The sequence below is a fragment of the Apteryx mantelli genome, chromosome 2 (genome assembly GCF_036417845.1).
Source record: "Apteryx mantelli isolate bAptMan1 chromosome 2, bAptMan1.hap1, whole genome shotgun sequence".
NCBI lineage: Eukaryota > Metazoa > Chordata > Aves > Apterygiformes > Apterygidae > Apteryx > Apteryx mantelli.
Window position 1 is genome coordinate 72615299 of NC_089979.1, and position 26054 is coordinate 72641352.

At 38.8% G+C, this 26054-nt stretch overlaps 1 protein-coding gene across 4 annotated transcripts; it reads right to left on the bottom strand.

Moving 5' to 3' along the window:
- Positions 1-607: 607 nt before the first annotated feature.
- Positions 608-18887, bottom strand: MYLIP (myosin regulatory light chain interacting protein). 4 transcript variants are annotated; one of them, XM_067290883.1, is made up of 8 exons: positions 17267-17347; positions 9438-9523; positions 8264-8310; positions 6030-6215; positions 5065-5262; positions 4566-4730; positions 2301-2721; positions 608-1973 (listed from the first exon to the last, which is right to left on the bottom strand). In XM_067290883.1, exons 3-8 carry the CDS (start codon positions 8281-8283, stop codon positions 1884-1886), a joined length of 1080 nt encoding a protein of 359 aa, XP_067146984.1. In that variant the 5' UTR covers positions 8284-8310; positions 9438-9523; positions 17267-17347; the 3' UTR covers positions 608-1883. The 4 variants fall into 4 exon arrangements, with proteins under 4 accessions (XP_067146984.1, XP_067146981.1, XP_067146985.1 ...); XM_067290880.1 differs by lacking the exons at positions 8264-8310; positions 9438-9523 and adding an exon at positions 18597-18886 and having other exon boundaries at positions 17267-17457; XM_067290884.1 differs by lacking the exon at positions 9438-9523 and having other exon boundaries at positions 17267-17305.
- Between the last annotated feature and the right edge of the window lie 7167 nt (positions 18888-26054).

The window sequence follows — 26054 nt, forward strand, 5'->3', positions numbered from 1 at the left end:
AAAAACCTAAGGTGACTTGCAGTTCCCTCTCTCCAGAATACAGCTCCATGGATGCCAAAAAATTTTGCTCTGACCCCAGCACTCTTATTTCTTTCAACTTATTAGTGGCCAAACCAGAGCACCATATCAAGTGTTCAAGCAACATCTCTTCCAGAATGAAGGTAAAACTTAAAGATAAATCAGATGAACAGTTTCAGTCAAAATTAAAGCCATTTTAATGTCTAATTAAGAAGTTACCTTAGACATAGCTGCTGAAGCTTCAAATTTTTACTCAGCCTGCAGTCTTCCTTTTGACTCGCAGAATATTTTATGTATTTAGGGGAAATTATTATAGAAAAGTTCACCACAAAGGTAATTTTGACAGCCATTTTACAGTTGGAATATCAGTTATTTTAAAGTATAAAGCCTGAAGATGGCTACCATGCAAGTTTTCTTCCCTCCTTCATAATTTGCATGCACCTGAAATCTATTCCCTCTTAAACCAGGACCCACAACATTCAGACTATAAATATGAAAACATATAACCTACTCTACTTACAGGTCAGTAATGTCTCAGGGTAGTAGTTTTTCATCAAAACTAAAACTTACTGATAATGCAAGACAAACAGATTTTTAAAGTCATTTATTCATCTGAATATAAAAAGACAGAGGTTGTCTACGATATAGGACAAAGCTCTTGCTTCATGAGGAAACAAAATTTTCTTTACAAAGTGAAAAAATAAATACCCTCTTAGAGTAAGGTTTATATGCTAATGTGTCATAAAAAAGTAGAGTTTTAATATTTTGACAAAATGTCTGTGCAAAGAAACAGATGCATAAACACACATTACTGCTACATTAAGGCAATATGAAAAGTATAGTCAGAAAATCTCAGTAAAGTGACAGTGTACTTTTCTAGCTTAGATTAAGCCAGTATTGCACCCAAACATGGTCCCCTAGTTCCCTCTGTATCCTGGAGAATATACTAGGAAACCATAATCCTAGATGCCCAAATATGGGGTGGAAAATAAAGATTTTAGCAGAAAGAACCTATCCAATAAAGAAGTAAACTCAAGAAAGCATTTAAAGATATACACAAACCCTATTTTAGAAACCAATGTTTAGTAATTGAAAATCAGCCTCACAAGAATAGAGCCAACTTAAAGGGCAGCTGACTGTAGCACCCTAGAACACCATCTGAGTTGGATGTGGGAAACCTGGGAATAGCTTCCCCATTGCAAGTTGCAAATGAAGTCTCACAATGTCTCCATGAGGCATCACTACCAGAAGACTTTCCTAACCCACCCTCAACACTTAGAAATCAAACTTGTTCTACACTTCCAAAGCTATACTATAATTTTCTATTTAATAGAATTCTGAATTAAATGCAGCTGCTTGATGAAAGCCTTGTAACTTTAGTTTAAGAACCGATTCTTAGAAGTTCTCCCCTTTAAAACAGTTTACTAAAAGCAGAAACTTTGAACCATACTAAACTGCTATTTGTAAAAGCTAGTTTTACTATTAAAATAAACAGAGTGACTGTACTAAAAAGAATTTAAAGAGTGTAAAACTAAAGGCTGCATTGTTCTTGCTGGGTATAGTCAATATGCGCACACCATATTTCTCCAGGGTTACTTAGCTTTTTGGCAACACTGCCATGCTACAAACTTATGCATCATTCTCCTTCTAAGTAACATGAATTGTTCACAGTTCTGCTCTCAAAAGATGTCCCAAACCATCTTCCTGGGCATGCTGAACAAAGAATAGTTATGCTCAGAGATGTAGTATTTTTACTTTTGATTGCAGATTGGTGCCAGAGTGATTGCCTTCTTCACAATCAATGGTTGCAATTCATATTAGTGCAGTTTAGAAAGTACATGATGAGTTTAAAGTGTATATGGAGATCATATCACTGTCAGATTGAGAAGACTGGTATGGGTTGGCAAGTACACATGCTGGACATGCTCTACACGAGATCTGCAAACAGGACATGACTGGAAAGGAAAACATATTAGGAAATTAGTTTACTTCATATTTTGAGAATCTCTACCTTGATCATGAATTGGAGACTTCCTTATATTTACACTATAATGCTAATTCTTACTTTCGCTGCAAGTTTATATTTATAGGCATAGTTAAGGCTTGCCTTTCAAAGTCATCACCTAAACAGAATATTCTCTGGAATTACATCTTACTGCAAATAAGACTTTAAAAATCAGTTCTACTAGAATATCAAATGTAAACACAGTTCTGGGTTGTTTTTGTAAAAAAACAGAACTTCCACCAATTTGCTAACTCACATCTTAATGAATTGCAATTACCTGCAACTGGGCAGCACAGGTCTTGCAGCATACTGTGTGGCCACAGGGACAAAAGGTTGAATTTATTTCTTCTTCACAACACACCATACAAAGCATGGACTCTTTAAGCTTCCGTAACTTCTCTTGCAGGGCTTTTGTTTGCTGGCAGCTGAGACCCTCACAATTGTCACAGTTCATGCTACTTTCTGAAGACTTAAGGGGGGAATTTGGTGGGGTTTGGTCACTTCTTGAAACAAGATCTACAATGCCAGCATTATAAAGAGCTCGCCTTGCATGATCATAAACTTCTTTTGATGTTCTTTTGATATCAAAGACGTATTTTTTTCCAAGATTAATGTTTTCATTCAGGAACAGAGATGCTAGGTGGCCCTTTAAGTCTCGACTATACTGCATCATGACAGCACTAGTAACAGTGTCACACCTGTAACAAGACAAATGCAAACTTGGTTAGTTAATACTAAAGCTATCCCTACTCTAATTTGTTCCCAAAGTTGATGTAATAGTACTGATATCAAGAAAGCAAAAAATAGCCATCTGAGATATTTAAGCTCTACAATGTTGTTTTCGTGACAGCTCTACTCTGAAAAGTATTTTAAAAATGGAAGAAAAGTGACAGTTATTTTATGACATTGTGAAGTGTCTGGCAAAATGGAGACACAATCCTATGGAAGGGCCTTAAGGCATTATGCTAACATAGACAATGCTTGCTTAGTCCACAGTTCAGCTTGGCAACACTTTTTACATAGTAATCTCTGGGTGCTTTATTAATGGAATCCAGTTAATAGCCTTTAGTATAACACCTCTTTCTTTAGACAGGCTCTCAAAATGTTTTAGCTTAGTCTCAAGTAATGTCTTTAACTAAACTTCCACTAAGTACTTCCTATACTAGTGCTGTATCATCCAAAGGGAACCAGTGTGAATACAGTTTAGACCACTAAACAGTTCTGTTTGCCACTGAGTGCTTCATGTAGCCTAGGCATGTTTATCTCATCTCTCTGATATTGCTAAACCTGCAGAAGCCTAAGGAAGACATACCACTTCTCTAGACAATGTAGGAAAGACAGCATGAACAGAAAACACAAGGGCTGCCCTGGCAAAGCATAACATCCAGGAACAAAGCTTATGGCCCAATGCTGTTGCTTAGCTAAAGTTCTGCTTAAATTAAAATCAGAAGATGCAAAGGACAGCAGAAATTACAAGCAGAGACAAAGATCAAAAAGTTAGGACTAACTAGAAGTTATTTAATGCTTTGACTTGCCTGGAAAAAATGATGAGTGCAAAATAAAACTACAAGAGCTTATAATTACAGAGCAGAACAATTACAGAGCATACTTAACATCAGGCTCACAGAATATAAGCAGAATATTTATGATTAGCTATAGTGGTTAGAAAGGTTATTAGACTTATTAATTGCTGTAACTGTATTAAAATCTTCTAATTTTAAGAAGCTGGACAGGTCTTTGCTTAGTGTATGTACTTCCCTATGCTGAAGCCCAATTCTTCTCTTACAAAGTACTAACTGAACTTGATATGTAGCAGTTAATTTCAGCAAGAAGATAAAACACCAATGTGTCAAAGACACTTAGAGAGTTCTTCTGAACAGTGTTGGACCTCACAATGGGAGTGAGAAGGGGTTTTTAAAAAAAAAAAGTCAGTCATCAGGGAATGAGTATAGCACCTATGCTTTGAGTAAAAACAAAATACAGACGAACACAATGATCAGCTCCTGGCATGAAGAAATCCTGCATATGTGAGCAAGGATACAGGAGTTTTAGGGAGCTTCAAATAAATGGGATGGGAAGGTGGTATACAGAGAACTTTTGGTAACAGGAGGAGCCAGGTAAAGGATAAACAAGGAGTACCTGCCCATGAGCTCCGCCTACATATTTTACAAAGTTCATGAACTTTCTCCTACTTCTCTGCTCTCATCCTTCCTTATGCACAGGGACAGAAAGTATGTATGTATTGTTTATGAAGTGTCAAAGAAAGCAGTAAAGTTTATACTCTGAAGTACTGTTATTTATAGTAGTATGCTGCAGAAAAAAAATCTTGCTTACTTGTCTTGTACTCCCACCTTGCTGAAACCCACCCAAACTGAAAGCTGCAAGAACCTACTCAGCTGCTGGACTTAAGAGGAAAGTAGAAGTTGCAAAGGCACAACGATATTTTGTAGAGAATTTCTAAAGTGCAGTCAAAGTGCTGGCTGATTGAATACTTCAATACTACTGAAGAGGAGCAGAAGTTTGCTCTAGTGGCAATACTAACCTGTAAAATGCATGTGTCTCTGTAATTGCTCTGTAAAGTCCACTTGCTGCCCTTGTACTGATCATCTTAAACAGAAGAACTACACTATTACCAGACTCCTTGGTAACAGTCAGATACACATTCTTCCCAGACTGAGTTGCCATTTGAACAACAGGGTAAGCAATCCTAAAAAGTAAAATAAAGCAAGGTTATTTTGCATTTAAAAATAAAGGCATTTTCCGCAATCTGCTACAGTGCAGTTTTATCAGAAGTTACAATGACCTCTGATTGTGGTCTGTAATGCTAGGTTGAAGATGTTGCCTCAAAATACATATATAAAAAACAAGAGTATTTAAATAACACCAGCTGTCTTCTTGATTATAAGCAGGTAGTGTCTTCAGACCCCACATTCTGATAGCTCCTTTCAGTGATTCATAGAGCAGTTTTGTCTATGTAAAAGCTAGATACATTCTCAATACTTCCAAAGAACAGAAGATAAAAACTGTTCTAAAACACATACCTGTTGATAGGACTGAAATCATCTTTACAGATGGAGATACCTTCAGGTCCAACACCAATAAGGAGTTTTTGTCCTTCACTATCTCTTACTGAGTGCCACTCTACCCCATAGTTCTCCAGTGTTGACACAATCTGTAGAACCTGGTATTCAGCAGAAGCTTGACTTAGACCTTCTAGTTCCTTGTGCTTCACAGTAATGCTGTTGATAAAAAGATTAAGGACAGGTGAAATAACTCAAGTAAGCACCATTATTGTCAGCAGCTTGTTATAACATGGGCTTTAGATGGCCTAGTTAAACAGATTTTTAAATGCTCTTGACCTATTTGGCAATACATTTCCAGTCACAGACTGGAAAGAAAACTACCAAAACATCCTGAGAATGTTCGAGTGATAATACTGTGCATTTGCTTAGTAATTATAAAAGCTACATGGAATCAAGGCTTTCCAGCTACCGCCCCCCCTGATATTTACCTGAACAGCCAAAAATTTATAACTAAAATAATCCACCAGAAAGCATGACATACTGAAATTTTCTTCTTGACATTCAGGAACTGAGCTATGAAGATGTTTAGGAAAACCTGTTTACTTCTCAGTGTGAGGATGCTAAGCCAGATAAATTCTTGTTATTTTCTTTCAAAATGTAGGTCTAAGACATGCTTGCAATTTGATTACATACTAATTGCTAACAATGCACATTACCCTGCTCCAAAGATTCAGATACCTCTATTACCCAAGTACTAGTTCACCAGCTTTTGCCTCAAAAAGAAATACTCATATCTGAGCTTAAAATGAACTGAAATCAGAATGTTAAAAATATTTAGGTTACATAGCTTTGGAGATGAAAGTATAAAATTTTTACTTTTTTTCACAACAGTAATTGCTATGCTATGGCACCAGCAATTTATACAACAAAATTTTAAACTATTGGCCTCCAAAAATGGTGTTATATCATTGCACCCTTTTTACCTCTCCAAAATGGTAGTGGTGAGCTCTTTTGCACACAACTCTTCATAACTGTACTTGGCAGTGTTCTGGTTATAATCTCCAAACTTCATCTGTGCCAACAATGCACTAAGTTCAATTGCATGCTCTGAAGAACACTGAAGATTACCAGCCAGAAGATCTTCTTTTATATGCAAGAAAAACATATGCCTGCAACGGAATCAGATATGTTTGCTTACTCAAGATGTTAAAATAGTAGCCTTTAGTTTGGTAATCAAAATTTTGCAATGAATATTGCAAGTAGAGAAATAGTCTGGCATAAGAGAAAAAAGGGCCTCCATCTTCTTATTCACTAACTTAAAAATGAAGATACAACTGAAGATAGTGTCTAAAACCACTATTAAAATAAATATATAAAACAGTATATACAATTCTACCATTCAACATGAGAAGCTATAAAGAGTTGAAATAGCTGTGCTACTACAATTGAAGGGGAGATGGTGCTTTTGCCAGCAACACGATCAACAGAAAAACTTGAAACACCCAAAAAGGCACTGTGGAATAAAACAAAAATGTCTATTTTGTAAGAATATTTATCAGACCATTTGCTATTTTAGGCTCAACAACTTTAACCTTTACTCTCGGGATCAAGGCAGATTTGCCAATTAGGTGAAAAATTCGCAAAGCTACTCTTAATTATCTAACAGGTCCGTTTGTTAATTAGACAAAACCAAGTTTTCCACCAACACCAACAGCAGCCTGTTAATTTCCCCTATAGCCTACCTCGACTTCTATAAATTCATCCTTATGTTCCCTAAGGGGAATAATATAGTATATAATATAAATTATAGATAATATAACTTTCACCATTTGTTCTTAAGATTCAACATATGTACGGAAACAAGATGCAGAGGTAGTGTGTATCATTGTGAAAAATCTTTCACTAAATCAAGCCTAGTACAAAAAGAAATATTTCTTTGCTTCCACAGTAATGGGACACTTGCATTCTACTTTTCTTAAAGTTTGAAAAAATAACTATGCTGAATCACTCCTCACTGGAGGTTAAAGAGGCTGGCAAGTGATTAGTTTTCATTCCAACAGCAAATCTGGACAAGATCTTATGCATCCCTTCTTAATATTAATCTTCTACAGTTCCCTTGTACAAGCATATAGGCCTACTTTAAGACCTCTGAAATTCTATAACTTGCAGAATTGCTGGATTCATTCTTAATTCTACTATAGCAAATGCTGCAGCTAAGAAAATATCAGCCCAAATAAAAGATAACCTGATACCTAAGCCTTCTGAAAGCAGAAAAGAGATTTAATAAATATTATCATCCTCAAAACTGCCCTGCAATCCATTTCCTGCAACAACAGTCACAGCTCCATGGTCCAACACCTCCCTTTGCAACCAGTTTGAGGCATGCTAGAGTGTCTGCAGTTGCCACACAAATGCTCCAGTTCCATCACTCACACCTATCCAGACATGGATCTACACTTCTGCAGTGCTAATGGGGGACCTGGGAGAAGCTAATTCCCCCACTTTGTCCAGGACAGATTTAGGTGGTGCAAGGACAAGCACTTCAGACAGTACATATGTCTCCACTGTTAGCACATTATTCCTTGTTTTAGGCTCCTCTTGGAGCAGGTTCCAAACCTCTCCTCCAATCCCTCTCTCCTACCCTGCTAATTCAGAGTTTATCTGCCTTGGGCCACAGAAAGGCATAGGTGGGGTCTCTTGACATGGATAGGTAGTATACATCCCTTATGGGGCTCAGCTCCCAAATTCCCCCCCCCCCAAGTTTATAAACAAGTCATCTAATAATTGGACCAAGAATGGTATTTAATGGCCTTGCAATTTTAAATAGTCTAGAGAAAGGATATTGAACATGATATGGGTCCTGGACAAGATCCAGCCCATAGAATAATTTCAGTTCATGTCTGCTTCTCATATGAAGTTTTTCAGCATTTTTGTTCCATACTGTGAAGTACAGACTTCCCTGAGCTAGTGCTGACATAAGAATTTTCAGTGCAGAACCATACAAATTTACCAGACAGGATGGATCAAGAAATAATACATCCATGGTGCTCCACTGGGACAAATAAAACCCTTATTTGGAGAGTGTCACACAACTGTGTTGTCCACAGACCACATCCAGCTTCTGTAGTACTGATTAAGAGTCAGGCTTCAAGGAAAACCAGCAATATTAATATTTGTATTTAACTTGCATGATTTAGTTTCAATATACTTCAGCAACCTTCTCTGAAGGCAGTCCATTCCAAGGGCCAGAACAGTGGGTCAGGTCTGTAATAAAAATTAGATTGCCTTTGTCTTGAGTTTCAGGACAAAGCATTACAGCTTCTCATATAGCTTGCTTTGTGCAACAGTGAAGACAACAGCATAAAATTGGCACAGCTTTATTCGTTTCAGGCCTTCTCCTTCCCACTGTTAGCAACATAATCACTGACTAAACCTGCCTATGAGAACAAATTTGAATAAATGCAGTATTTTTTCATATTGTAAAACATTGAAATCACACCTGGAAACAGGTTTTCTTGATCTTCCACTCCAACACACAAAATTCTAAGCAATGACAATTCCTTTAAAATGAAGTGAACTTCCTGCATTTTCTGATGAACAGAAGACTTCTCCAATATTCTTGAACACGCTTCCCATTTTCTAAGCTGTCTCCTTTTCATTATTTGTACTTAACTCCCACATGCCTGCTCTACTATTAAGCTTCAGGAATATTGGGGGAAATTGTACTTTAATGATTATAAATATTAAGATTTATCCAATCTGCAGTACTGATCAACATTCTACATTTATTTGCTTAGATTTTTTTTACCTAATTGTAAACAAGACAAGACAAATTTAGTTACTCATCTTGAGTGACAACATGAAATCTGAACTGTTGTTCTCCTTGCAAACCAGAGAAAGAAACAACTGGGTCCTATCTAATGAACATCACATGGTAATAAACATCAGCTTAGCAGAAAGTGTACTAATATGATGCAATCTGTTCCAACTGAAGAAATGGCAAAATCAAGTTTGTTTTGCAGTTGTACAGAGAAGATTAGATATTGCAATTGCAAGATACTACACAAAAATTCAAATTTGATATGCTTACTAACTGACACAGTTTAGAGGTCAATGAAGTATTTAACTACTAAAAACCTATGGCCAAAATAAATCTAAATAGTAGCCATTTCCTTAATTCTGATCAATATTTAACAAAATAAAAAGCTATTCATGCACTTCTGATCCTCTGTTACTATCAGAACAGGTTTTCAAGTAATTACAAATACATACTAATTACAGTCACAGTACATGTTTCAAAGAAACATCTGACAACTCTGTTCTCATCAGCTGACACCTATGTTATATTTGCAACTACAACACCAGAATGGTTGCATCTTCAGTTTGCTTACTTTGTGCATATGACAGCACTGACTACACAGGAAAAAGTCAGTCTTCTCCCCTTGCTGGGAAGACCTTATTGACGTCAACAGGGGAGCTGAAAAACAAGAGATTGCTCCTGCAATTACAGAAGCAACTAAAGTAGAAGCAACATTTGTCACATTCTATTGCTGAAAAGCCAGTAACAGTATAGGGAAACAAACACGTTTAAGTGATAAGGTACAATGTGAAATAGCATCACATCAGCTAATCTGCAGTAACACCCCATAACAGGCTCATACCTATATAGGGAAGCATCTCAGAGAGGCTAAGTTACTTTACATTTTTCTGACAAAGAAGAAAAAGGCATGCCAGGTATAAGGGGCAGTTACTGCAAAGTAACTAAAGCTGTGCAAGTTCATATCCTGGCTTACCCTATGGTAAGCTGTCTGACCATTCCTTGAGTCTGAGGAGATACAAGACAAAAAATATCCACATTTAAAAGCCTAAGTCATTAGTTTGAATCTAAAAAAAATCCAGTGCTGGCCCTAGCCTGTCATCTAAACTGCAGCCATAACAGGACAGAAACTAGTTAACATAGGGCATGCCAGTGCAATTAGTTTTGAATGGCAGCAGTTTCTTTCTCCATACCTGTTACAGCAGTTGCCCTGAGCCAAATTTCAGGTAGCAAGTTCACTGCTGATTTTCATTTTTAGCCCTGAAATGTATTAGAATAAAGAAAAGAACCCAGAAACTGAAGGATAAGTAATGGCTGCAAAGATTTCATACAGCTGAAAAACTAATTGGTGCTGCCTGTTTACCCAGCCTTTAAGATCACATTTCTCCAAAAATATATTTTAATGCATGTTGTAAAATCATTCCTTCAAGGTTCAAAAGCATGACACCAGCTACACTGTGTTTATAAAAAAAAGCAAACATTTACAAAAGCAAAAAGCTCTTTTGATCCTTAAAGAGAAAGGCAAAAGAATGTGCTTTTATTGCTGAATACTGTCAAGCAAAACAAAAGTATTAGAAGGATAACTGCCTCCAAACTCTTAATTTTGCCAAGTCTAAAGAGCCCAACAGATCTGTGGAAAACTTGGTCATATTACAGATATTAGCTACCAGAAAATTTATGCAAGCTTTTGTAAATTAAATTGTGACCTAAGCACAGATTTTACTGAAATCACTTAACAGCACTTAATGCAGTGTCCCTTCTCTCTCTCAAGGAACTGTTAGATAAAATGAAAAGAATTGTTAAAGCTTCTCCCCTTTAAAATGATACTCAGGTTCTACAGGAAAAGGTTACTCGATTTTTCAAGCAATTATTTTAGTATTAGTATTTTATGTTTAATGCTTTATCTGGCAACTTTTAAAACAGTGAACTCAAAACCGCAATTAGAAGCGCCACCAACTCAAGAAATAGTTTCACAATAGTTCATCAAAACCTGAAGTCTTCTACAGGTTAAATTTCCAACACTGCTGGTAAAATGCCTCAACACAACCACCATATAAAAAATTAATCAAATCATACCTTTTTGTATCTACAGCATATTCATTGCTTCAGTTATATAGGAAACATTAATAATTATAACAGGCTAGAAATTTGAGAAATAACTCAAGTGTTAAAGAGTGTTTCTAAACCACCCCAATATTCTATTCACACATTATGCAGCTTTGTTACTACTTTTGTCAAAGTTTTGCTTCAGTTTTAAATCTCCATAAAAACAAGTCTTCACAACCCAGAACATTACTGATAGATTGCTGTGGCTCACAGCCATCTTAACATCTGCTAGACATTGAACAATTAGTGGCAGCTCTAAGAATGAACAGAACTTTCCAGTGTGATGATGATAAGTCACTTATATCTTCCCAAGGCCCAGTATCGAGATCTATACATGACAACATTAGTACAAAAGTCTATACTAACCTAAAACAGCACTAGTTCCTCCTCCAATCCTCATGCTAGCTAGATATTCCTGTATGTTCAAGGATCCAACATTTCCTTTGAGTCTGATATAGTGCATCCCATCTTATACTGTACTACAACACTCAAAATAGCCTTTGTTGACTAGGAGTATCTGACAGTAAAAGCTGTTGATATATGGCAATATCTCAAAACAGTGCATAGAAATACTGATTATAAGCCAAAGTATCAAGTTTCCTACTCTTTTTTAGTTAGCCACTGCCCAGATAGAATTTTTTCCTTCTCAGAGGAAGAAAACACATTTTATAATTGTAACAGGCTCACATGTTTTATCAAACACTAGTTAAACTAGTAATTTTATATCTATTTTGTCTCCTTAATATTGTCCTAGTACTTTCCATACAATTCAGGTTCTATTTGCACATTAAAACACCCAGTAAAATCAAGTGTTCACTGATGATTAGTGTATTTTAGTTACACACACAAATGATTTAAACAATACAAATGCTGTAGGGGAAGCTGCAAGGAGCCATTTCTGCAGATGATCCATCTTACAAAAACTACAAGTACAAAACCAAAGCTAGTCAAACCTACATATCATATCATTCCTTCCCTTCCTCAGAGGTGCTTTATGCAGGCTATGAATACTGATTGCTACTTCTACCAAAAACAATATCACTATTGCAGTCAGTAGCTGCAATGACATTCCCATAGGAGGCAACTACATTAAAACAATCCATTGCCAATTCAGTTGGGTGAAAACTAACAACTCTAGAAAGGAAGTGCTATGTAATATGTAGAGCATAGGAAATTCATCTCTTCCATAAAAATTAAGGCAATTATCTTAGGATAATTAGGATTAGGATGCAAAGTTCTGCACTGAAAACTTTGTTTCTCATACAGCATTTTATAATCAAATAATGGAAAACTAGGAAAATAGAGATAAGACTACAATCAAAGCTTTAAGTTCTAAACTTAGCTGCCTGTTGACAATGTGGCAAAACCCAAGAAATATAGCCAAGAGAACACATCCTCTCACCAGACTACTGGCAGGGGTCTTACTATACATCCCAAGGAACTGCCTGTTCTTTGCTGTATGACATTCCTTACCACAAGGTAAAGTTCTTTGCTACTGCAAAGTAACATACAACTTCCTATATTCTTAAGGGATCAGAATTAAGAGGCATAACTAAAATACACTGATGATCAAGATCTCATAACAATAGAATATGGTTCCATTTTTTAAAAGCAGGATATAAGCCACTCAATATGAAAAAGCAAACCATAGACACAAAGTTACTATGTTTCTCAGTATCTTTACCCTTATTTGCTCTCATAATAGGTGAAAGGTTATCAACTGCAGTTCAACTCTGATTTAGACAAACAGATCCATAAACCTAACACCGATGTCTACTACAGCAGACAGTTTTCTTGCATTGTAAAGAACACCATGACATTGCTGCACTGGAAGCCAAGGCTGTAAGACATGGGATGCTTTTCTTGTTTTCTACTACTGTATGTATCTTAATGTTAAGTAGTTAATCACTACAACTGGATAACACTGCAAAAGCAATGTACTTTGTAATTAAAATATTTGCAAACAGCACACACCTTTTAACAGCTTCCAAGACAACATTACCTATCTCAAGGTTGGCAAAATAAAGCTATTTTAAACAATGTTTCATGAAATTATGTGACATGTTAGAATCTGACAGCTTATATTAGATTGTCATGGCTGACATACAAATATTTGATTTTCAGTCATGCTATGCAAGACATAACTTTGCCCCTTTTAAAGTTTGAATAAATCGGGGCAAATCTTGATGCTGCTCAAAAAATTATCCACTTAAAGTCAACATTTGAGAGATCACATAATTATGTAAGGCTTAAGTAAACCACTGTTCTTCTGGAAGATCGTTTAGTGCAGTTTGCCCTTTGTACAGCTCAGCAAACACTTTCATTGTTGAGGTGGATGCAAGTTTCAAGACTTCTGTGCTTCATGTTTCACAAAGAAACCTTTTAACCACAAAAGAAGAACTTTCCGCCTCGAGACAGAGTTGCAGACCAATCAGGAGCTGAATTTCTTCAGCTCCTGGGCCATGTTCCAGTGCAGCAGTCGCTGATTTGTCAGACATGCCTAGTAGCTATTACTCAGAGGTTATTCTCAGTCAATGACCTAAAGTTACATTGTTATCACTTAACCAGTAGGGAGCCGCACAGCCTCGGCTAAAGCAAGTTAAACAAGCACAAAGAGCCACACCCCGCTTTAATTAAAACAGTGTTTAACAAGTTGAGTATAAGCAAAATGATTTCTCAAATCATCCAGCCTTTTTGGACCACAGTTTAAAGCAAGTTTTCTTCCCCCAAACGTCTTCTAACAAATTCTGATAAATCAAGTAGAATCATTACCAACTCCTCACTAATTCAATGGTTCATAAAGTTTGGCAAAACAACCATCTGGCAACTTTAAAACAGTCTGTTGAATAAACTGCTTGTTGCCTTTTAAACATCTGTTGCATTACCTATCAAGAAACACAGGAAACAAAACAGTGAAAATTATCATACCATAAGCTAGAGTTTACAATTTAAGTCTAGGAACACCACCTATATTTTAGGCAAAACCAAGCTATCAGTCCTTTCCAAGCCAATGTAATTTTCCTTTAAAAAAGCATAGAAGTTATTCAAACTCTTCTAAACAAGCACACATCACCTTTCAGTCTTACTGCTGAAACTTGAGGTGACAGCAGCATATTAAGTGTGAGCACCTATTCTTGCACTGAAGCATTTTCATTCAATTGAAAATAATTCTAAACTACAAAATCTGTGGCCAGATTCAGCACCAGAGAATTAGATAGAAAATAGACATTGGGTTCTAAAGAACACTGGAAATAAAAAGATTTAAACTGTAAAAGAAAGTGTAGTAAGCACAGGACTTTCATACAGTTCTCCCACTCACAAAGCATCCAGTGAAGGTGGTTTTTTACCACAGTGGTCAAAGATACAGTTATAATCTGCTGTGCCTCATCATTCTCTAAAGAGAAGGCTCTCTTGCATAAAAAGGATTAAAAATGCATGAGGTTGCTATCTTTCGCTGGACTGCACACCGATTACAGCTAACAGAAGTGGAGTTTGGTGTTTAGTAGCCAGACCAGCTGTTTACACAATATGCAGAAACCTGAATATTAAAATGCTACAAACAGAAATTTAAGACTCAGGTGTAAGTTTAAGAGTAAGACAAAGATCTCTTCAATGAAATAGTAGAGAACTGTGGTTGACAATGCTGTCAAACTACCTGAGCACCACAAAGCCATACCATAAAGCACCTGAGAAAAACTCAGTCACAACATTCACTAATCATGGTAAACCACATTAAGAAAATGATTTATAATTACTTGCAACTTTCTAGGTTCAAAAATACTTAACATGTACCTAATTTATAAGGAAAAGCACAGTGCTGTGACTGGCACACACACTTGCATCAAGATGAGATTATCTACCAGCTTCAGAGACAGTATGTAAAGATCTTGGAGACTTCCTCAGCCTTCTTCACCTAACAAAAATTAGAACTCAACCATTTAATACCAGTAACACCATACACAAATATACCCTATACATGACATAGTTGTCAACCTAAGTGCTAAAAAGAAAGCAAGGCTACTATCACTATCTTTGTCATCCAGTACACTGACTTGGTCAATAAAGATAAGAAAAAAGGTGTTAGCCATAACCATACAGCTAATCCTTGCATGATACAGCTATCAACTTAATGACAGGTTTGACAAGCTTTTGTCTTCCCCTCAGTCTCACACAAGCTTACATGCAAGCTAAGTATGAAAGCACAGTAAAGTACATATTTATGTCCTCATGCAAATCTGAGTAGAATAAAAATGGCAAGCTTACTGAATTAAACTCAGTGTCAACACTCCAGAAGTACATATTAACTACAGGCACTATGGAATTCCAGATCTCTTAAATGCAGACCACTAAAAGATGCACATATGCACAATTAAAAGATGGCAGCTAATGAAAGCTATTTTACAATTTGGACTCTTACCAAGAACACTCAGGATGTAGACTTAAGTATGATACAGCTTAGAGGAATGGCTCCTGAAGCTTCAACTAAGTGTGGCATTAAAACTAATATTTAACACATGTTGACCTCCAAAATTATGTAATTATTTCCAGAACAGAACTTTAATAGATCTCTTCTGATGACCACGGCTCAATCAATTTAAAAAATATTTATGTTAAAAATATTAATTTTAGAAAAATTTTAAATAATTCTTAAAGAAAACTCACCCCACCCACAATCTCTTAAAGTCATCTTTAGAGTTGAGAAGTACTTGCTATTTTTGTGTATATGCAACCTCTGTTCCAGCTACAGAACCTGTTCTTTAAGCCTTTAGGGTATGTTTCACCAGTTCAGGCAATGAATCTGCTGAGCATGCCAATTTTTGCGTTGACAATGTTGAAGGTAGGAACATAGGTGTCTGCAAAATCTAGTAAAGTCTAGCAAACATTTGGCAAAGATAAGATGATGCCAATCATATCAGCTTTAGGCTTTCTCAGATTCACCCCAGTTTGGTGTGTGTGTTGAGACATGTCCAAGATGCTCAGGGTAATCTCTTCTGCCTTATTCAGCATGAGATTGCATTGCTCCTCTTGTTATACATAAAAAAAATCTCTCCAGTATTTGTTTTTATACTTTTTCCTCAATGAGAGTATTTAAATAGGAAGGCAACAAGTTTCTTTAAAGAAAGCACTCAAAAAGAGCCCATAAAGACATGGATGTTAGAATATATTTTTCCAAAGTAAGGTATATCAAAACTGGAATTTGTTAGAATGTATTTGCACAACTAAAGCTATCATGTGGGACAACTACAGTATATTCCACAGCATTCTGAAAACTTCAGCCTTCAAAGCTGAAATCACTGTTCCCCAAACCCCTTCCCCTGCATGTAAGAGTTCAAAAAATAGAAAACAAGATGATATACGCATGCTCCTAACTCAAAACCTAATTTCTATGAAATAGGCATCAAATCAAGCTGTCAGCCTCTGGACAAATTCATTAGCTAAATATTATGTGCAGAACCATGTCATAGCAATGATCTCAATTCTGAAAGTACCAAATAAAGGTAAATAGTGGAAACACGATTTGGTGATACCCTCTATATACTAGATTCCTGTTTGCCCCATTTATATTTATCACATTATCTAAAACTAACTGGTGAAAAATAAGTTGAAAGGTCAGTATTAAGAATATGAGCATTCAGCATTCTTTAAAAAGAAACCACTTGTGATCCGTGTAGTAATCAAACTCATGCAGTAAAAGCAAATGCTTATAACTAATCTTAGAAAGCTAATCATTAAGATTGGATAACAGTATAACAATGTAGGTAGGAGGACTGGCCAAAGAAGAAGCAAAACAGCTGTTTCTTTTGTAGCCCCAAAGGGCCTGTAGCTGTTTGAAAGTTACTGTAATATGATACTAGACAAAAAGGAATTCAGCAAGTTTATGCAGTGTGGGAGGAATTGTTTCCTGCCTTTCCATACCAATGGTTTAGAATGACCCACAGTAACACCACTGAGCAGGGGTTACTATTGGACATGCAAGTGCCATATGAGTAACTTATTACTGGTAGCTTAAGTTTCCCCCACTCACAGCACTAAGTTTTCATGGAATTAACTACATTCTCATTGCTTGCTGTTAGCTACACAATACTTGCAATATTGTAAGTTTTATTCGTTTTTTTTAAAAAGGAGTAATACTCCTCTTAAACAACACTGGTATCTTAAAACAACTACCCAGAAAAGTCAGCCTAAGATTACCAGAAGATGCAAGAAATAGAACTAATGTCCAATTGCTTTTATAAGTTTCAGAAAACTGAAAACGAAATGATAAATTAGCTTTACTTACAATCATCTTTAGCTTACCTTGTCTGTTCTTGTAAGATAAGATGTGGCTCTACAAAGAACTTGACCCGTAGTTTCAATCGATAAGGGGCTAAACCATCCATCTGCTGGGAGATCCTGTTCCTCAAATTGAGCCACAGATTTTCCCCTTTGCTACCAGTGAACTGCAGTCCAAAATAATCAACTTCTATAATTCCCAATCTTCTGCAAACCTGAAAAAAAAGAGGTTCTGTGTAATGAATCTGCAACATGACTAGACCAAAAACATCTGAATCAAATACTGTTTCAGACTGCTCACACTTAAAACACAAATAACTCCTGCTGTAAGCACCTTCATACAAAAGATTATTTAACGACTTGGATTTAAAATAAGCTGTGTTCAAAATGGCATATAAACATACTAAAAAACCTGGGAATTTCTTTACTGGCTGAAAATCACATGAATTTCTAGGTATGTTCAGTTCCCCCCACCTTCCCCAGACAGGCACTTAAGAGGATCACTGGATTTCCAAAAGAGAAGAATATCTATAATTCAACAGCACAACCAATAGCACTTTCTAGGGAAGAAAGAGGAAAAAAGGTACAGCCCACAAGTTTTATTTAGATGACACCAATAGACTGGGCAGCTACGTTTGGCTGCCTCCTGCATCCCACAGCAGCAGCCGCCGCCGCCACGTCGGGAAGGGGGCGACCGAGGAGCGAAGACACCTGGGCGACACCCTCAGCTCCTGGGGGCCCCACGGAGGCTACAAAGGCCCATACCTAGCAGGGGCTCCGCACCGCCCGGGCGATGTCACCCCGGCCAGGTGGGTCCCGCTCGCGCCTTTTCCCCCCAGGACAGGGAGAACAGGCCCCCAGGCTGCAGCAAAGAGGCCGAGACCTCCCCTCCTCCACCTTTTCCACACGCGCCGTGGAGGTGGAGTGTAGAAGGGCAATCGCGGGACCGGGGAGCCCCGAGGCAGGGGATGCAGCAGCCTCTGCATCCAACATGGAGAAGAAAAAAAAAAAAAAGAAACACCACAAAACGGGGGGACTGCAGCGGCAGCTCCCGCCGCCTCCCCGTCCCCATCCCCGCGGACGCCCCTGCGCAGGGTTACACTGCCTCCCTCACGCCATCATCGCCCTCAGCGGCTGCGAGCCGACGAGCTCGTGTCCCCCCGCCCCCAGCTCGCGAGGGGCCGCGCGCCTCCCTCTCCCGCCCCGGCCCCATGCGCTTCTGTCAGGCACCAACGGCCTGCGGCGCCCAACGGTCACTCGCTTCCCCCCCGCGCCCCGGGCAGGCAGCGAGGGAGAAGGGCGGCGGCAACGGCGGGGAGAGGACAGCGCAGGGCAGCGCGGCGCGGCCCCTCACCTGGTTGAGGCAGTCTTCGCCGTTGGCTTTCGCCTCTACCTCCACCTCCATCACCACCGCGTCCGGCCTGGTCACATAGCACAGCATGGCTGGGGCCAGCCAGCGCCGCCGCTCCCTCGGACACCCGGAGCGGCTGCCGCCGCCGCCGGCTGGGAAGCGCAGCTGCCGCTACAGGCTGAGGTACGCACGCGTCCCCGGCCGCCGCCGCCTCGCTCGCCTACGCCGCCCGCCCACGCCCGGACACCGCCAGCGCAGCGCTGTCGGCCCCCTTCGCCTAGTGCCTGGGCCACACCGAGCCCGCTCCCGTCCTATATAGCCTCCGCCTGCCCCTCCCCCCGCCGACCGGCACCTGCGGGCCAATCAAGAGGCGCCGCTCATCTCTGCGGGCCGCAGCTCCTACCAATCAGAGCCGCGGTCACTTGAAAACGGCCGCAGCCGGGGGGGGGTGGTGCTGACGTTGCTCCATGGCGCCCCCTGTCGACAAGCCGCGCTCCGCTCCGGGCTCTGCTCCGCGCCCAACGGCATTTCCCGCGCGGGGGTCGCGGCGGCTGTGCGCGCCCGCCCTCCTGGCCCCGTCACCCTCGCCCCCCTGGTCCGCGCAAGCGGGGGCTTTCTAGCCGAGTATTGCGTCGGGATAAACCGCTCCAAGCCCCGTTCTGCTAGGGGAAGGTGGGGGCCAAACCCCCGGGCAAGGGCCCTCTACAAAGTTAGTCTCAGGGCGGGTGACCGTGTGCTATGAGAAAACCGAATATTTTAGTGCCTCATTGCTAGACTTTGCAGACACTCTTGGTTTTGTTCAGGCAAAAATAATGCTTGGATTAATGATCTCTCTCCTCTTTGGCCTTGATCTGACCTCTTGCTGTGGAGCGTGTAAAGCTCTGGAAATGTGTGAATTTTAGGAACTGGCCAAATGATGCACCAGCCTCCATGTACCTTCATGCTAGAGGATGATGGGGCTTTTAGAGTCACTTAACTCGGAAGGTGTGAGGCACGGAGGCGCCTTCTGGCCAGAGGAAGAGCACTGGCACTGGATGAGTCTTTGCAAGTGTTTTTTTGACAAACTGACACAAGGTACATAAAGTGAAATAGTCTGTCACTGCTCTGATGATATAAATTGGTCTGATGGAGGAATAAATACAAATGCACATATGCTATGCAGATTCCCCAAAAGAAACACAGATTGAAGAAGAACTGAGCTGTGCAGAGTGAGGAGGAACAAGTAGGCTGTCGGGGGAAGAACCCAGAGAGGAAAATGGGGATCTGAAAATACCCTGCAGGAAAAAGTACTAACCACAGCACCAGTACAAGGTCACCACGGGGGTGAGCTTGTCCCCACATGTATGAATCATTTGCTTCTGTTTGGGTATTTCTGCTGCACTTGCCAGGCGTTGTTAGTACTTTTTGATTGTTTTAAAGAAGCTCTCAGAACAGATGCCCGTTCTCCTAAGCACTCTGCAAACGCAGACTATGGCTGTCCCAGTAAGGGCAGATAGATCTGGGTCTGTTTTCCTCATGTGAACTCTGTAACTAGAAGGCAGCTCGGTTCTGAGCGAGACAGAGTGGTAGTAGGCAAATAAGAGTCAGGACATACGATGTCGAATCTGAGTGGTGCTGCATTTCACCTGAGCATTTACCAGCTCTGATTTTCATGTCCATGTCTATACTGTTTAGGCTGAACAGTCCAAAAAGACGAGACTCATAGAGTGAAGGACAGGAAAAGATAAATAACATGAAAGTAGAATGAATGAAATTGCAGAATTACATTAACTTCATGATTTTAAGGGGAAAAAAATCTTTGGGGGGGACTCAGTGATGAGGAGACTAGCCACTAAAAAAAAAATCACAAAATATTTGAGTATGGGAAAAAAACCTCTGTATTCTCCACTTTTTCCTCAGCTTCTATTAGAGTGGATGCAGGAAATAAGATTGTTGATTTTTTTATTTATTTTACTTGCATATATTCAGATATTAATACTGCATTGTTACAGTATTTTGTGTGATTTCTGTATTTCTGTCATAATCCAAGGAGCCATAGAGTTGTTACGAAGAAGAAACACAAAAACTGCCATGATGACTCAGACCATTAGTATTCTGATATCCTCTTTCTGACAGTAGCTCAGATCAGATGTTTCAGAGGAAGGTGCAAGAAATCTTTATATAATTGTGAGATAATATATGTTTTTTCTAGCACCAAACAGTTAAACCTGCCTTATATGTGATAGATTACTTTTTACTATTATTTTTGTTACTTGTATACTAGAAATCAGTTCATCTTCTGCCAGTTATTGTCCACACAAATAAAAACAGATGGTTCTTGTCACAGAGAGCTCACTTTTCTCCGCGCATATTAATATCCTTTACGTGTTTTCTTTTTATCTGGCTTAATGTAAATGAAGGTGTTCTTATTATGTCTGTAAAAGTGTTATCCTGCTTTGAAACCTGCTAAGCTCCAAGCCACAAAAATAATAGCTTGTGGCAGTAAATTGCATAGATTAGTTAAGCCCTGTGTAAAACAAGCATTTGTTTTCAAGGGTGTCATCTGGACACTTCTGTCATAGAAATACCTTCCATTTCACAGTCTTTCTGTGATATTTTATTCATGCTGTACAGGAGAGAGTAATGGATCAAGTCTTGCATTAGCACCCAGCAGACAGCTCTTGCTACAAGTGTCCATTGCAACCCTTTGGCCTCTGTCTGAGAGAAATAACTGAAACCTCTTGCAGTTTCCTGCCTGGCCTCTTTGATAAATCAACAACACTCAGTGAGGTACACTGTCAAACTGCTCATAAGCAGGAATGCTCACTCTTTGTGTGTTGTAAAAGAATATTGTTTATCAGCATCTCTTCTAAGTGCTGTATGTCATGAAACACTATATTCTATATGACAGTGATGGGCCAGTCTTTTGCTATTGTGTCAATCTGTGCCTAAGTAATTCACCTTATTTACATGAATATATTTAAAGTTCCTTGCCTAATCCTTGTCAAATGTTTTTGCTTAAAGTAATCCTTCTAACGGGCTCATTTTTGGTCAAATCCTGCTTCACATAGCAAGTATTAGTTGTAGTGCCTCCTTGCCTGACATCTGAATATAAACCCTGTGAAAACTCCAGTTGTTTGGAGAGAGGGGAAAAAAAAGTTGCAGACTTCTGAATTTATATAAATAGACTCTAACCTGGCAATATTTACCCTTGTTTCCAGTAAAGGTGAATGCCTTTCCTTGGACAGATATTTGTTTCCCCAGTTCCCCAAGTAGCTGTCCCCAAACCATTGCCATGATATTCCCCGTCTTGCGAGGAATCCAGTAGTGTAATTATGATCTCATTACCCAGATGCTTACGCTAGATTTTCTCCAAGGTCCTTTATTCTTTCTTATGTTGCTTGTTATGCATGATATCAACCGTCAGATTCAGGATACTTTACTGTTGCAGAATACTATGCTGTAGGGTAATATGATAGAAACACCCAACTGTCAAAAAACCTACCTACCTAGACCTGTGTTTCCCATTATTTATAAAAGACATTAAGTTGGTTTACATAAACATGGATCCTTAGAGAAAAGCACTGGAAAGCACACCACCATGCCATTATTGCTTTCATTCTCCTTTCCTTTTTTCTCTTTGTTTTCACTCGCTGTCTCTTTGTGTTCACAGAATCACAGAATCACAGAATCGCTGAGGTTGGAAGGGACCTCTGGAGATCATCTAGTCCAACCCCCCTGCTCAGGCAGGGTCACCTAGAGCATATTGCACAGGATTGCATCCAGGTGGGTTTTGAATATCCATAGCAGCAACAAGCAACCACAGACAAGCTCTGCTCAAATGCATTTCAGGGTGACTTGAAATGAAACTGAGTGGGATCACATGATTATAGTCAGTCTCTTCTAGCATCTCCAGCTTGGGTAAAATTGTTTTGTGCATGAACACAACCATAGTGTCTAGTTTCTTTCTTGTCACTGTCAAGGCTGCTGGTCATGCTGCAAATGCACATCACTCACGTGGGTGGTGATCTACCGACTGAGAAGCTTGGATGGAAGCATAAAATTGAGAAGCTATTCTGACGCTGACGGTTGCTGGAGGGAAACATTGTCATCCATCCATAAGCACACAAACGCTTTCTTTTTGACATGAAAAATCCTTTTAGTGTTTCCATATATTTCATGCCTCTGTCTTAACTTTTTAAACAGTATTCCTCTGCTCCACACAGTCCTGCTGTGCTTAATCAGCTTCTATGGAAAAAGTGCATGTCAGTGACTGACAGAGCATTGCTGCTTCGCACAGTGCTGGCTCACCATTACCAATGTAATGAAAACAGAATAATGTGCTAAGATTGTCCATGCAGCTAATTGGTCATAAACTTACTGTTTTACTAAGCACTATCTGGTAGTCATAGCTGAGAACTGTGATACAAAAAAAAAGGGGGGGGGGTCAGTTCTGTTTTGGGGCACCTGGTTTGGGACATTTTAAGAACATATAAACAGTCACACCAGATCACACCAAGGGTTCCCGTAGCCCAGAATCTTGTTTCTCAGGGATTCAGTCCTGCGGTAGAGCACACACTTAACATGCAAGAGGTACTTGTTTATGCCTATGTTCTGCAAAGTGACCGAGGCCAGTAGCTGACAGAATAACAGAGAGTATAAAAACAAATTCTTATACCCCAGAATCTTCTCCTGCTTCCACTGATCTGCAGCTCAGGGACTTCCTGAGCCAGAAGTGGCATTTTTGTATTGAAGAACTCTTGGTGAATTGCTCTTCCCTGAATTTGTCTAGCTGTTTTTTAAACTATGCAAATTTTTAGCATCCCACCATCCTGTGGCAGAAAGTTCAACTCTGTTTCAAAATATCTCCTTTTCTTCATTTTGACTTAGTTCCCAGTGGTTCCATTTGATACCCTACAATTCTTGTATGGAAGAATGGTTTCCTATTTACTTATTCCAGCCATTCCTGACTTCACAGACCTTTCTCATACGTCTCCTCAGTCATTTCTTATGCAGACAAAAAGTCCCAACCTGTTTAGATATTCCCAAACAGAAGATATTCTATAACTTTGATCATCCTTATTTTCTTTCTCTGTACTCTGTGCTCTGTGTGTGTGTGTGTGTGCGCAGGCTCATATACAGTATTGTGGAGAGATGTAAGAAGTGTTGTTTTTTTTCCAGGTGGGTGCTGAATGCTACAAGCTGTTCTTTATCATATATCCTCCCACACTTCCCTCTTTTCTTGCTCCATCCCTTTCCACATTTTCTGCCCATCACAAGATATACCAGCCTATGACAGACATCAGTGTGTCAGGGGTCACTGGAGCTGCTTGCCTTCCTAGATAGGATATTTACCTGCGTAGCATGTCTATCCGAGAGGGCTATCTAGACATTTCTACAAAACAAATTCCCTGCTGTTGCTGGAACCCAGGACATTGGCAATGCCTTTGATCACTCCTGGTCTCTTACAATGGCATATCATAGTTTTTGTAGCTTTGGTATTTTGTACAAGTGTCCTAAACTTGCTAGTGATGGGAAGTGCTTTTTGGCTCATTGCATGGAGATACATGAGTCTTTATATGTCTTCTGGGACTAAACATCTCAGATGTTTATATTGTTTGATTGCTATTGCAATTATTATCATATAATGGTATACATCATATTGGTTTTACTTCTATCATATATTGCATTATTGTAATATGTAACTATCATATAGTTTCCTGAGACTACTCACTGAGTGTTAGACTCAGTGGCCCAGATGATCTTTACCTTAAGCTAATCTATCTTTTATTATCATAAAGCCTTTATAGATTTACCCCAGATATGTTAAGTAGCAATGTCTGAAAAACATACAGGAATCAGTGTCAGAGCTAGGATTAGTTCCTAAAGACACTGACACTCATTTCAGTGTTCTGCATGCTGAGGTAAGAATTTGATTTAGATTTTTTATATCTGTTTCTGTTTAGAAACAAAAACAAATTTACAAGACTGACCATCAGAATGGCATAAAAATATATTGAAATTCTGGATTTACATGCCTGTTTTCCAGACATTAAAATACATTTTCCCCATAGAGATCTTTCAAGCAAGACACATATCAGGACTCATATAGATTCTTTCTGATTTATTTCTGTGTCAGATAAATAATTTTGTCAAGGAGAATTGCATTCCCTACTCAAAAACCTTTCCAGTTTGGGACCAGACTCACTGTAGAAACCCTATTCTAGTTGTTGGAACATATATCAGCCACTTGCAGAATCTATTAATTCCATTTCCTGATCAATTTATGTATAACTGATAGCAGAAATAAATCCCTCAGCCTCTGCACCTTATGCACTTCAAAATAACATATCATGAAATGTATTGTAGCTTTTTATATTTTGTGTGATGTAAAACTCCTAACATCATATCACCTTTGAATTTGAGCTTGTTTTCTAGGTCATCAATTCAATTTCTGAACATTTTACTTCCTTTAATGCTTTTAGAAGGAAGTCATCATTGATTATTTTCATATCTTTAAAATGTACTCTCATGGTCTAGCATCAAAGGTTGCACGTATAAAATTCTCCCTAATATTTGCTCCTACTACTGTCACTATAAGTTCACATATAGTTGTTCGCCCTTCCCCACACTACCCTCAGAACAGCCAGAAAATTGAGAATAACAGATTGGAATTTAAAGAGATTAAAATATTAAGAAAGGCTTGGTATAGTAGTTATTTTTGTAGGTGTCAAGCAAACGATAACCACATTTTAAAAAATTTACATATATCCAGGAAGGTATTAAAATGCCACAATAATAATAATAGTTGGGTACACAAAATACACAGGGATGTGTTAAAAAAATCCTCCACATCAAAGATATATTTTTTTCTTTGTTATCAGGCTGGCAGACATTGATTTTATAAGGCTTTTAGTATATCCCTTGAGCTTTTTACCCTCTCAGTCAATCAATATAACCCTTTTAATGCACCGTTATTACAAATAACACCTAATGAAGAGACTACACAAAATACATATTTCTCTATTTTTTGGTTGATTTAATCTCTGCGTTTGACCTAACTTTGCCTGTAATCATTTCCACTGTTCCTGTAGTGCAACCCATTAGTTGTTTGTTTGAAGGAAATTCAACAAACTGTCACTGATGGAAATGAAAAAGTGAAAAAAATACTACAGAGTGTCATCAAGGCTTGATGTGAAAATGGGGAATATCAAATAGTAACATTCTGTAAATGTTTCTAATCAATTTTCTACTTTGCTTTTTGCAAGGTTGACTTTTAATCTGTGTATTTTTCCAGCAATAGGACATAGGGCTTTCAGCTATAGCTGAGGTTTCAAATTATTTGTTCTCAGGCGATGGAAAGACATGGACAATCTTAAAAACTAAGTTGGACCTACTTTCAATATGACATTGGTTACTAAATTTACAGCTACTGAAGAGACACATGTCCGTTTTCAGGGACTTAGTTTATATTATGCTAGA